This window comes from Notamacropus eugenii, chromosome 3, assembly GCF_028372415.1.
Source record: "Notamacropus eugenii isolate mMacEug1 chromosome 3, mMacEug1.pri_v2, whole genome shotgun sequence".
NCBI lineage: Eukaryota > Metazoa > Chordata > Mammalia > Diprotodontia > Macropodidae > Notamacropus > Notamacropus eugenii.
The window spans coordinates 14,414,119-14,428,216 of NC_092874.1; the positions used below are offsets into that span (position 1 = coordinate 14,414,119).

Below are 14,098 nucleotides of genomic sequence, written 5' to 3' on the forward strand. Positions count from 1 at the left end.
TTCCCCCACACAGATGCAAGTCCAGTGATCTGTCTGGAAACTGGCTGAGCCATAGATCATCTGAGGCAAGGTCCCATCTGCCTGTCCTGGGGCCTGGGCTGCTTAATGTTCCCATCAATGATTGGGAAAAAGATAGCTCTAGAGCAAATTTGCAGCTGACCTAAGGAGGGGGAAGGGCAGGCTGACATCCTGGGGCTAGGGGCAGGGCTAGAATGGTCAGAACATCAGGCCAGCTGCAGCCAGAGGAAAGTCTCTAGGGGAGAGTCTTCTACCTGCTGCTCCACCAGGAAATGAGGGAGGAGGGTCCAGGCAGCTGCTCACCTAGTCAGTATAAGGACCAGGCCTTGTGAAGGGACCACAAGCTAACAGTGGCCCTCAGTGTGGCACAGGGCAGCACAAAGTCAACTGTAGTTTGCATTGGGAGGCATTGGGAGCCAGGCCTGTGGAGGGAAGATGCTCCCTGGCCTCTGCTTTTGCCAAGGGCCTGACAACAGGTGTTAGGAGAGATAGTGAGAAGAGGAGGCTTAGATAAGCGTAGAGAGGGTGGGAGTGAGAGGAGGTGAGATGAGGAGAGGACAGACAGAGATGGAAGAGGGATGGGAGAAAAAGGAGGGAGAAAGGAGAGACAAGGGGGAGGGGAGAGAGAAGGGAAGGGAAGAGAGGAGGGAGAGGGGAGAGGAGGGAGGGGTCTCTGCTTAGCCCCAGAGGCAGAAGAAGGAATGGGAAAAGCTTCCTGATGCTTAGAGCTAGCCCAGGTGACATGGGCTGCCTCACAAGGACGTGAGCTCCCTCTCACAGGAGACCACTAGAAACTAAAGATTTGATGGACGTGTGCTGGGGATGCTGTCCTGCTCTGGTATGGCCACTCTAGTCCAGAAGGACCCAGGATGGCCTCTGGTCTTTCCCAGGCAGAATGTGGTCCTCCCTTCTTCAAAGAACCAAGAAGCAAAAAAGAGAAAGTATGATCCTCTGAATGTCCAAGTCCCCCACCCAAAGGACCTTGGAGAGAAAAGCCCAGCTCCCTGGGGAGGGGCTCCGATGCTGGCACTTGGGTCCTGGGCCAGACAGCAGTGACAGCCTCTGGTTCCTGGGCCTGGTCAGTCTCATCACTCATATAGCACCATTAGACAAGTGTCTGTCTGCTTGCTTGTCAGGGGATTTGCTGGGGCTGATGCTCCAATGGAAAAGGGCCATAATCTCCCCCTTGAAAATGGAGTTTTCCAGCAAGCCCACAAATCAATGCATACAAGATATGTTTACACCCCATTAACGAGGCTAGTGAGTACAAGCGTTGAGGGGCCAGGAAATGCCAGACCCCTCTAAACATCCAACCTGAAAACGATCTCACCGGAGTGTAAGCCACGAGGGCCAGGGCTGGGTCCTTGCAAGTGTCAGACGGGCAGAGGGATGTGGTCAGTGGGTGATGCGTGAGCAGCGGGCAGCAGGACATGATTCAGTTTGGAAGGAAGGTCAGGAGGAGTCAGGAGGAGTTTTGCCAAGGCTGCTGTATTCTTATTCTAGCTATGATTATCAACATCAGCGATTGGCCGGCGATGCAGAGCCATCAGACGCTTCAGAGGAAGAGTGCCCCTCCCTTCCCGGGGACAGCAGCTTCTTCTCTGGAACTAAGGGTCTGCCCAGGATCCCCTAGCCAGGACACGTCTGTCAGAGGCTAAGGCTGGGCCCAGGGCATTCTGGCAGAGCGAGGCTGGGTTCAGTTCTCCCCCCAGTCTCCCTTGGCTCTGGTTATTTCTCAATAGCAGGAAAGCAACTGCTTTCAGGTTTTAATTATAGGAAGTAAAGTAAATCAATGAAATTTTTAAAAATGATGTGCACCTTAGGACCCCTAAAGGCATAGTTTCTTTCCTGCCTCTGTCCCCTGTGGGTGAGGCACGACTTCATTTGGAAGAAAGGGACACGCTTATCATTTACAAATAATGCCCAGGAAGTAAGGCGCCCTGGGCCCTGCCTCCGCCTACCCTTCCTGGGTCCTCTCAGAATTACCCTAACTCTAGGATTTTCTTGCCCGGGTTCCTCCACAGCTCGGGGGCTTGGAGGGTCCTGTTTCCTCTGGGGCTCCTCTCAGGTACCCCCTTCAGGGATGAAGCCCTCCCAGATGCCAGGGCGAACAACCCTGGAATCATCTGGTATTTATTTTTAGCATCTTGTGTATATATTCACACATGTATGCCTCTTTTCTGATGGAATATAAGCTCCTTGAAGGCAGGAACGATTTCCTTTCTGTCTTTGTAATCCCCAGGTCTGCCACATTGCCTGGTACCTAACAAGGGCTTGTCCCTGGACTGATGGACTCTGACATTAGGGTTAGAGCATCTAAAACAGATGGAGCTCTGGGTCTAGAATCAGGCAGTCCTGAGTTCAAATCCAGCCCTAAACACTTACTAGTTGCAGAACCCTGGACAAGTCACTCAACCTTGTTCGCCTCAGTTTCCTCATCTGTAAAATGGGGATATTAACAATACTTCCCTCCCAGGGTTGTTGTGAGGATCAAAGGAGATTATAATTCTAAAAGACCTAATTAGTTCAATGCCTGGAGTACAGCAAGTGCTATGTGGAAGCTAGCTATTTCATAATGTCCCCTGGTCTTTTTTCTTAGTTGGGCAGAAGTGGTGCCTCAGATGTGAACTCCTTGTGGGATGGAGGGCTTCTCTTCTGTCTTTGTATCACTGTCACCTGGCACAGTGTCTGGCACACAGTAAGTGCTTAATTAATGCTTGTCGACTGCTTGATAATAGTGGAAAGAACGCTGGCATGGGGTTCGAGTCCTGGATGACAATTCCTATTTATATTACCCTGGGAATGTCACTTAATCTCTCTGAGCCTCAGTTTCCCAATCTGTCAAATGGGGAAACACACTCACACACACATGCATACATTCATGTGTATATTATATATCTATGTGTATTCTGTGTATCTACGTGTATGTCCTTGCCTCCTAAAACAAAAGCACCTTGTCAACTCTAAAGGGCTTTGAGAACATGATTGCTATACTTCCTATGGCTGGAGGTGGACTTTGGACTTGGGAAGGTCTTGTTGGGTCTTAGAGAACTGAAGTTTTCTAGAGAGAGGGAAACAAACTCAAACTTTCCCAGAAGTCCTTGCTTCCCTCTAGCCCATGGAGGAGATAAATGTCTAAATGAAGAAGCTGATTGAGGCTGGAGTTGAAACTGTAGCCTTCACCATCAGCATTGAAAGTGCTCATCTAGGTCACTTCCCATCCCCTTCTCCCACCCCCACCCCCACCGCCATCCGGTCCTCCCACGCCACCCTTACTCACTTTCCTCTGTTTCACCCACAGTTCCTCGGTGCTGGAGCCAATTCTCCTTAAGACTAAATTGGTGGAAAAGGGCTTTATTCTGTAGGAGAGGAGGAAAGGACAATGAAAGAGTGTCTCTGGTCCTTTGGAAAACCACAGCTTGTTCCAAGAAGAACGAGGGCCAAGTCTTTTCTTTTCTATAGGAAATCCACCCTTCTAATCTCAGAGAAGGGAGTTGCCTCAAGGAACACAAACAGAGTGGAAGAGTCTGAGCCAGGAAGTTGGTTGGGGCTGGCCAAGCACTGGGGGGCTCTGGCTTCATCTCTGGGCAGTGGAGGGCAGATCTCTGGGACTGGCAGTCTCCAACCTGCTCTAGAAAGATCCTGAGGGTCTCTCTACCTCAGCCCCAGCCCAAAGGCTCCACCAGCAACCGGGACACGATGATCTTTCAATCCCCACATTTCCAAGAAGGTAACTGGGTTTCTTTCATCATCATGGGATCCTAGCTCTGAGACTGCAGAGAACCTCAGAGTTCCCTCTGGGCAGTTACGTTGTGCAGTGGACAGCGCATGGGACTTGGGATCAGGAAGACCTGAGGACAAATCCTGTCTCAGACATCTACTGGCTGCATGACCCCGGGCAAGTCATCTAACCCACCTCAGCCTCAGTTTCCCCTTCTGTCACTTGGGGATGATAATTACAGTATCCGCATCATAGAGTTATTATAAAACAAAATGAGCTAATATAAATGTGTGACGCTTTGCAAACTTTAGATGCTAGTTATTATTTCCATGATTGCTATTATCTGATCCCATTTTGCAGATGACGAAATTGAGTCAGGAGGAGAAGTGACTTGCCCAAGCATTAGGGGTGGCATTGGAACCTAGATCCTCTTGTTCCAGAGGCAGGGCACCTTCTCCTCTATCACTTCAGCTCCCCTATCCTCCAGCTTCAGTTTGGGTTTAGGACTGAGCTGTTGAGGAGGGATCTTCTTCTGCCCTGCTCCCATCTAGACAGGGATATATCCCAGCTGGCAGCCATTTCCCTGTATTGGTGGAAACTCTCCTTACTCAAAACTGGCCAAAATGGAGCCCACCAACATTTTTCTGCACCCAGTGATTCCTTTCTAACCTTGAATTAAGCTGCTCTCTTGAGTGGGTTTGCTCAGAGGCTGGATCATCTCATCTATAGAGAGGTCAGGGGCCCAATGGCATGCCAGACTCCACTCCCACATTGACTCAGACAGAGGCCAATCAGGCCAGAGTCCCTATGAGTCAAGCTCATGGGAATTCAATCTGAATTGCTCTGGTATGAGGGCAAAGGAGAGCAGGGAGCCACAGTCCTGCAGTAGCCCCAGTGGGGTCCTGTCATGCCTTGGCAGGCTTCCTTTGAATCGTGAAGACATGCCAGGAGAGGGCTAGCAGTGGAGGCTTCCTAAGGGGTACCCTCCTAATGTAGATATAGAAAGTGTGCCCTTACCTTCCGGTGTGGTGAATATTCATCCACAGTGCTGAAAAGAAAGGCACCTGGTCAGACTTGGTTTGGAAAAAGAGAGCAGAGGTCGCCCACCTACCACCCACCTCAGGTTGTTGGCACTGAGAGATGCCATCCCCATCCCTGGCACACTCAGCAGCCAACTCTATCCTCCCCCTGACAGCAAAAAGAGCAGTGGGAAGATCAGAGTGAGAGTCTGAGCAGCACCTGGGTTCGAATCCTAACTATAATTCCCTATCAGTGTGACTTTGGGCAAGTCACATGACTTTCCCATTTCCTCATCTGTAACATGAGGGGTTGGACGAGGGGACGTCTAGGGCCCCTCCCAGCTCTGGATCTAGGACCCTGGCAACACCTCGAGACCTGCCCCTTGACCAGAAGTCAATGATCTGGATAATCAAGGCCAGACCCCCTCTCCCCCAATCTGCCTTGGACTGGACTCCAGCAAAGTGTTCATTTCTTATCAGTGTCATCCAGTTGTGGAATCAATCATCTGCTTTTTTGTGTGCACAGAAAGAACTTTTAGGGCAGACACGAGAAAAATGTCCCTACTGGACATATGGAGCCAGGCACAAGCACCGAATGGAATGAGTGAGAATGGAATAGACGTGTTATGGGACGCAGGTGCCCGAATTTCTCCTGCTGATGGCTTTGTGACAACAGCTAAGGCCCACCTTGGTGGGCCAACCCGTATGCTGACTTTGTAACTCACTAAAGATGAAAGAATCCCAGCTATGGTGTTAGAAGGGACCCTACGGGTCCCTTATTCCAACCCATTTTGCAGATGAGGAAACTGAGACTGGGAACGATGACATGAATCACCCAAGACTGCAGAGTTATTAAGAGGCAGAGCCAGGAACGAAGGGCCTGCTTCCACTGCACCATAGGTGACCCAGTACCGGAGACCAAATCAGTGGTTTGATTTCCATTGCCATCTCAGGGAGGAGCAGTTTTTCTCCTAATGAGTTACCTAAGACCAGAGAACAATGCTGAAGGGATGAAACCTGAGACTCAGATTTGATACCAGAATGGCATTTAATCATTTTTTATTTTTTAAAATGATTTTAAGCCAAATAGTGGCTGTCCTCTCTTTAAGATTTCAGCTCTATTTCCTCAAGTTACTTGGTCATTTCCTTACATTTTTAAAGTATTTCCTCCCTTATTCAGATAAAATGTAGAATGAAGTCACCAGGGAAGAAAACTTTTCAATCCTGGTAATAACTGTCCCACTGTCCCTTCCCACCCCCACCCAAGGCCCAGAAAACAGACTGCATCTGAAGCAAGGATTATTTTGGATTAAGCCGACACAGAACACAATTCTGCCCCATAATCCTTCCATTTCCTCATGTTTGCATAATACTTTGATACCCTAGAAACAACACAGTGCATGTGATGAGGAGCTGAAAGCTGTCAGAAGTAAGTAAGCAGGCTCACTCTGCAGGCCGTGCGCCCGACATTGTCCAAATGACTAAGGATGCCCATGAGTATGGCAGGGATAGAAGCCAACCTCCAGGGGAGGGCCGTGGATCTCAGCAACTGACCAGATGAAATCACTGGAGCCCTTTCGTCTGGACCACGATGGATCTCATTGAAATGAAATGATGCTTTAAACTGGGATCAAAACTGCTGGTCAAGCAAGACCCAGTTCCATCAATCAACAAGCATTATGATGCTAGACAGCCGGGTGGGCTAGGGGCTGAGACAAAGACAAGGCAGCCCCTTCTGGCAAGTTTACCATGATTATTTTTTAAAGGGCATCTAGGTTTGATGTGTTCTTCACAACTCCAGCAGGGGAATTTAGCATTTTAAAGCAGGATTCCCCCTCCCTCACCCTCCATCCCCATGAGGGCTGTAACTAAAAGCAGAGGATTTGGTTGTTTATTGACCAAGCTGACCAGGGCGCGCATGGGTGGTGGTAGTGGTATTTAAGGTGATTTCCCTTTAGCTTATTTAATCATGAATATCTAAGCATGAGAGATATTTTTGCCAAATGAAGGTCCCAGGATAAAGTTCCAGGATCTTTCTAAATGGAATATAAAGCTTTAAGAGACCCTCAAAGATTGGGTCTTGAAGAATCTGTGACCTATTTACAAAACACCCTTTTAAAAAATCCGCATATATCTTCAAGTTACTCCTTGCCCTCATTCCATGGTAATATCTCTAAATCACATGAAAATCAAAATTTAATTTTAAGTTAAATTTACCCTCCAAAAGCATTTTAGTCTCATTTTAATACAGAAAACTCTGAGGAGTAGCAGGGGTCAGCCTTAGAATCAGAAAGACTGGGGCATGAGAAATATCTCTTCCACATAGAAGTTTTGTGACCAAAGGAAAGTACTGTCACCTCTAAGCACCCCTCACAACTAAGACAATAAGTTATAGACCTGCTTCAGTGGAGTGGATTTCCATACTGGGAATACTCCCACTGAGATGAAATCAGAGGTCTGGTCAAAACAAACACGCAAACCTCATTTACAAACTATTTGTAGGTTTGTTTAGGAAATCATCAATTTTATCTGAATCAGTTGTACTTCAATTTAACAGAAAACTGGGCAGATTCTATTTTTCTTTATTCCAAGAGACAAAAAGGATCATGATGGCTCCAGGATCACAGAAAGCCAGGGGCTCACATGGAATTCAAGGATCAGAGTGACATCACTTTGGGGGCCTCTGTCACCTTCTAAAATCCCCAATTTCCCAACTCCATCTATTGAGATGATTTTAAAAATGGATGTACCAGTGCAGGTAAAATGGAAAGGAAGATGAGCACTTACTGCCGTCGGTGCATCCCAAGGATCTTCTGGAGTTCCTTCAGTTCCTTCTCAAGTACTGGATATTCATAGATGTCATCTAGGACATTCCTGTATATGGTCTGGAAACACATATATACACACACACACACACACACACACACAAGACAGTTGAAATTATTTGATTAAAAGTTGTTTTTTAACATTTATGTTGTACTAGGTCACCTCCAGTCATCCTGATGAATATCTGGTCACTGGATCCAGATGGCTCTGGAGAAGTGAGGCTGGTGACCTGCACAGCCCTCCCTCCCTCAAAACAAAGTCAAGTGCAAGTCATGTCATCATTCCTCTGACGGCATGGTCTTCTTCATCAACGAAGGACAATACACACTCTACTTAGTACTTTACAATTTTTATCTCATTTGATCCTCAAACAAGCTTGGGAAGTACATGCCCTTATTATCCCATTTTACAGATGAGGAGACTGAGGCAGAGTTTAAGTGACTTGTCCAGGGTCACACAGCTAGTAAGTATCTTAGACAGGATCTGAATCCAGACCTTCCTGATTTCAGGCTTGGTGTCCTATCCACTGTGCCGTGTGACCCTAGGCAAGTCTCTTAACCTCTGCTTGCCTCAGTGTCCTCATCTGTAAAATGGAGATAATTATTTATGAAGAGCTCTTGCTATATAAATGTTAACTCTGCTGAGGAGGAGGAGGGTGATTTGTGGACACAAAGAGAGAGAAGGTAAACTCTTTACATACAAGGCTGGATCTGTTAAGAGTGTTTGTGTCTCTGTCACATTGTGCCTGACACCCAGAGGAAGTCTAAGGATGCTTGTTAAATGAATGAAATTGAAGCCTTGGGGACAGACAGCTCACTCACCAGGCCCATGATTTATGTTAAAAGAATTTCCCATCCTTTTAGAAGCCTTGTAATATAAAGAGATTTATTGCCCCTCCTCAAGCTGAGATTGTAGTCCACAAAAACAAATGAACAATCTCTCCTTTCAAGAAGCTGGCATAAACCTTGCCATGCATTTACAGCATCATTTGTTGAAAAAAAAAGTCAAAAAAGGAGACTTTAGTTGGAGATTACCTCAGAAAATTTGGTACTCAACCATCTGAAAATAAAAGACAGTTTTCTTTGATTGCCAAATTCCCATTCAATAAAACAGTCTTCTGTGGCCTTTTTTCTTTAAATCAAGAATTTCAAAGGCCCTCCCACCTTTGAAGGCAGCCACTGACCAGCAGCCCCCCAGTGGTACCTTTAGGAACATCTTGGAGGGCTCATCTTCTGGCAGCCAGTCTTTGTACAGCCCGATCCACTGGGACACGAGATGTAAGACTTTCCGCTTTCGACGAGGCACATCTGAGTTTTCCTCCTTGCCTTGATATTTCTTAGCAGAATAGGTGGAAAAGGTTAAAGAAAACATGTGGGCACATTACATTGCGTAAGTCCCAAAGATAGAAGTCCTGTTTCTCTGAGTGGTGATGATCATTCGTGAAAAAGAAAGATAAAGAGAAAACAGAAGGTCCTCACTTACAACATGGAGCCAAATGCCCCAAGAAAACAATTCAGGCAACCAAGGGAAAGGTGGGGCACAGAGCAGCAGGTGATGCCCAAAAAGCCTGGCCTTGGCCCAGTCCTTCACCCTGGTGTGGGGCCCAAGTCTCTCCACCTACAGCCTCAAAGTACCTGAGAAGAGGGGATTTCTAAGGTCTAAGGTCCCTTCTGGTTGCAATCCCTGAGGCCCGGACCTGGCTTGGCCCTATTTCAATAGGGTAGAAGAAAGCAGGTCTGCTGGCTTCTAGGGTGGCACTAAGGTGGGGATTCAATCTTTTTTGTTTTCCAGGACCCCTTTGGCATTATAGTGAAGCCTCTGGACTCCTTCTAAGAAAAATGTTTTTAAATGCATGAAATAAAATACATAAAAAGCCAATTATATTAAAATATAGCTATCAAAATTATGTAAAGAAAAATGTTCATGGACTTCAGGTTAAGAATTCCTGCTCTAGCAGACTAGCACCCTGAATGTTGAATAGGGATGAGGATTTAAAAAAACAAACACTGGACCTGGATCCCAAGGACATGGATTTAAATCCCACACTTACTTAGAACTTAGGTCACCTTGAAAAAATCAGACTTTCTGAGTGTCAGTCACCTTCTCAGCAAGATAAACGGGTTGGCATAGATCACCTCCAAGGTCCCTGACAGCTCATAACTTTTGCATAGTACAGGGGAGAGAGCCCTGGCTGGGAGTCAGAGGACCTGCATTCTGATCCTGCCTCTGACGTCTACGATCTATGTGACTTTTGGCAGATCACACAACCTACCTGGGTCTCAGTTTTCTCATAGATAACAATCGACTTCTAAGGTCCCTTTCAGCTTTAGCTCAATTATAAAGTCAGGAACCTCCTTAGGCCTCAGTTTCCTTACCTATAAAAGGAGAGGGGCTGGGCTGGATAGGTCCAGCTCCAGATTTCTGGTCCTCTTGCCCCTAGACTCATACCTGGGGAATACTACTAGCTATCCTGAAAATGGTCAGCTTTTCTAGAGCCGGGAAGTAGACCATCAGTTCCATAAAGGCACAGGCCACATCTCAGCTAACCCTTTTATCTCAACCTGCGTTCTAGCCCTGGGCTCTGTACACAGTAGGTGTTTAATAAGGGAGCATATTTCTGAGAATGATCATTCTTCCCCACCCAGCGACAATCAGACGGGCAGAATGTTGCCTGGGCACATCTACAGCCTTACCCAGCTCACAAGAGTGGGAAGCGTTTGGTGCTGTCAGCTGGAATCATCCAGTTTCGACAAGAAAATTCTAATCTTAAAGTCAGCTTGACTCTTGGTTCGTGCTTTGTCTGCACTTTGTAATAAAATGTGGTTTAATCACAGACCTGGCCCCTTTCCTCCTACCTCCTCCCCACTCCTGAACACATAGCATTAAACTTGAACAGGCCCATTTTGGTGTTCAATAGAAGAAATACAGGAGGCTAATAAATTCCCTTTTGGTTCAGAATTCAGTGACGAGGGTGTGAACAGGAATAAGACGTGGGCTACCTTTAAATGACATGCCTCAAACTGTCATTTTTGGTTTTCCTTGGAAAGGAACATTTCAAACTAATGATGCTGTTAATTAGAGGCAGTGTTGGGGAGGGGACAGATCCCTGGTCTTGGAGCCAGGACACCTGGGTCTGAGTCAGACCCCTGCTGGGGGACCTTTGCAGGTCATTTAACTCCCATGACTCAGTTTTCTCATATGTACAAATGGGGAGGAGTGGCTGCACTGGACACCTATAAGGCTGCTTATTTACCTCTAGGCTAAGTGCTTTTGTGAACTGTCACTTTCCTTCTTCTTTGGGTCCAATGTTAGATCCCCCTTCACCAATGTCCACTAAGTGCCTTCTACAGCACTCTGAATGCAAAGATTTAAAGTAGATAGTCCCTACCCAAAAGGACTTTATCAGCACATACAAGCCCAGCCAGAGGACACAGCAATGGGAGAGGGAGGGCTGGCTAATAAACAAAGGAAGGGGTCAGGAATCAGGAAAGCCCTGGTTCCATAGCTGGGACCTAAGCATTCATTCCACAATGTATGTCACTAGTGGAAGGAACTCCTTGGTGCAGAAAAGCTGAAGGATAGCAGCCAACTCCCCTGTAACTTAGCCTTCCCCTGAGCCCCTGGGTCCAAGTTAGGTGACTTGTCTACGGTCACAATTCACAGTCCGAGGTCATATCACTGTCCCTGACTGCAAGCTTCCTGGTGCCCAAGGAGGGTTGACAAGAAGATATTGATTCAAGGTTGGCAAGAGTCTTGACAGACATTGACTCACTGAGCTATGACATCCACTGGTGCCACCAGAATTACTAGCTTTATTTCACAGAGTAGCAAAGGAAGAAAAATGCTCCAGGAGGCAGTGACGAGGGATTCCTCTCTTTACCCCTGAGAGTGCATGGGTAACGAATGTCCTAGGGGATTTGTCAGTATTCATAAGCAGCCTATTGTATATACTACGCCAAGCAGCCACAACCTTAAAGGAGAATCGGGTGGTTTTCAGTTTTGTTTTAAAGAAAGTCAGCCCAGCTTTTTGGACTTAAAATGTCAAGAGCTACTCTCACACCTCCCCTTAGAGTCTCATTGTCCCCTTCTGCAAAACGAACAGGCCAGACCAGTTAACCTCTAAGGTCTCTGAGAACTCAAGGACACTACTGGAGGGGTCAGAGGTCACCTCACTACGAGCCTCTTAGTATGAGACCACTAGACTTTATCATTAGATTCCCTTGTAAAAAATATTTGGGCATTTCCAACCAAAGGCTTCCCATCCTTATGAACTGGGCTATGCCCCCAGACAACATCCTGACCTGCTGAAAGTCACTGTGTGGGAAAAAACTAGGAAAATTGGAAACATGTTTGTTTCCACAAACTTTTATTAAACACCTACTGTGTACAGAATGTAGAGTGAGATGAAAAGTTGAGCTAAGACCTGGCCTGTGCCCCTATGGAGCTAACAGTCTACCTCACACCAAAAATCTGGCCACTTTCAGGATGGCTAGTATCGCTCCTGAGGTAATATAGCCTGAGGATGCCTGAGGACCACAGAGATCATAGGACAGATCAGTTATTTTCAGTCTTGTCTGACTCTTTGTGACCCCATTGGGGTTTTCTTGGCAATGGTCCTTCTCCAGTTCATATTACAGATGAGGAAATTGAAGCAAACAGGGTTAAGTGACTTGCACAGGTTCACACAGCTAGTAAGTGTCTGAGGCCTGATTTGAAGTCAGGAAGGTGAGTCTTCCTGATTCTGGACCCAGTGATCTATTCCCAGGGCCACCTAGCTGCCTCTTTTTCTATCAAGACTTTTCTGCAAATTTAGCATCTTGAAATAATGAGACAATCATGAATGACTTACAAATGACATTTCCCCATCATTATCATTGCTATCCTTAGCCCTGGGTAAGAATGGTGGAAATTTAGAAGCTTTAAAACAGTTAGGATTTGCAAACATGACTGATTTTCCCACAATGCAAGAAGGGGAAGGAGATTGGAGTCTCACGTGGGTGCACGGTCAGAAAGAACCACTTTCTCCCATTCCTGCATTCATTCATTCATAGAGATATCCCACTATCACTCTCTATGATGCTCCCCCTGCAGCTCCTTCCCTATTATATTTTATAGCAGCCTAAGAAATGCTTTTAGCAGGATAATACTCTAAGCTGAAAACAATATACAGTATTATATCAGCCCAGAGATTTCAGAGAATTATGATGAACCAGAAAATATTGCCAGGCCATTAGAATGGGGTCATGTGAATATCAAGTCCCTGTCCTATAAAATTTCATGATAGGCTGTAATGGAATCCTCAGCTACATATGGCAGAGAAAGCGAGAATGACTTACTGAGGCTTTTCTGGCATTTTCTTATTAGGATGACTGGGCAACAGTTAGGTGGCGCAGACTTTCTGGGGAGACTGGGTCTTTCAACATCATGTCCATGTTTTGTCCATAACAAACAGTTAATATGTTAAATTGGATTGTATCTGTCCTAGTTGATAATAACAGCTCATATTCATATAGGGTTTTAATGTTTGCTGAGCAGGTGGTATATATTGTCTACCTGGTACAACCACACTATGAAGTAGGTGCCATTATCGCTCCCATTTTATAGGTGAGGAAACCAAGGCCCAGAGAAATGCTCCACATCCACTTGGTGAAGAGGAAAGATGACAGATTTAGACCCAAAAGGGAATTCAGAGTCATCTATTCCAATCTTCCACATTTTGCAGGTGAGGAAATGAAGGTCCAAAAAACAGTAGAATATTTTGCCTGCGCTCAGATAAATCAGGATCCCATTTGGGACTTTCTTGGCACAGATAAGGAAAATGAGGCAAACAGGTAAATTGCCCAGGGTAACACAGCTAGTAAGTGTTTGGGGCAGGATTTGAACTCAGGTCGTCTTCCTGACTCCAGGCCCAGAGCTCTTTCTACTGCATCATCTAGCTGTCCATGATTTAACTCCTAATTTCTCACTTGGTGTAACACCTGCCTCCATCAAGACCCTTCCTCACATAGCAGCCAGGTGGCACACTGAAGACCTGAGTTCAAAACCAGCCTTGGTTACTAGCTATGGGATCTGGGGCATGTCACTAAACCATTAATAAATGCTTGTGGGATTGAATGAAACCTCTCTGGGCCTCAGTTTTCCTGATCTGTAAAATAGGGATAATAACAGAAGCGATCTTACAGAAGCATAGTGAGGATTAAATGGGAGAATATGTGTAGACTGCTTTGCCAAACAAAGTGTCATAGACATGCTATTATGTCGATGGTGAATGATTACCTCCCAGCGTGGCAACATGGCTAAAATTTCCCTATGGAGCTCCTCCAGCCCTGCCCCTGCCATTCCCATACCATGGTATCTCCACCTCCCCCCCAGAACCTCCCCGTGCCTGCTCTTTTTCAGTCCAGGTTTCCGAGTCCTATCCTGGCTGTTTCCACCCCCCCACCCCCACATATTGCCTCAACTGTAAGATCCTCTAGGGAGGAACCGTCCATCATTTTGCTTGGATTTGTGTCCA

At 46.4% G+C, this 14,098-nt stretch overlaps 2 protein-coding genes across 3 annotated transcripts in view; both read right to left on the bottom strand.

Annotated features, from left to right (window-relative positions):
• Window positions 1-14,098, bottom strand: part of TOMM7 (translocase of outer mitochondrial membrane 7) — a 518,839-nt gene that overhangs the window by 55,060 nt on the left and 449,681 nt on the right. The gene's annotated exons all lie outside the window — the stretch shown is intronic.
• RAPGEF5 (Rap guanine nucleotide exchange factor 5) overlaps window positions 1-14,098 on the bottom strand; it is a 232,177-nt gene that overhangs the window by 40,727 nt on the left and 177,352 nt on the right. For both annotated transcript variants that reach the window (XM_072650899.1, XM_072650898.1), the window contains 4 exons: window positions 8,788-8,932; window positions 7,546-7,643; window positions 4,757-4,787; window positions 3,299-3,377 (listed from right to left, as the gene is read on the bottom strand). In XM_072650899.1, the coding sequence (XP_072507000.1) occupies window positions 3,299-3,377; window positions 4,757-4,787; window positions 7,546-7,643; window positions 8,788-8,932 (353 nt within the window). The remainder of the gene's footprint in view (window positions 1-3,298; window positions 3,378-4,756; window positions 4,788-7,545; window positions 7,644-8,787; window positions 8,933-14,098) is intronic.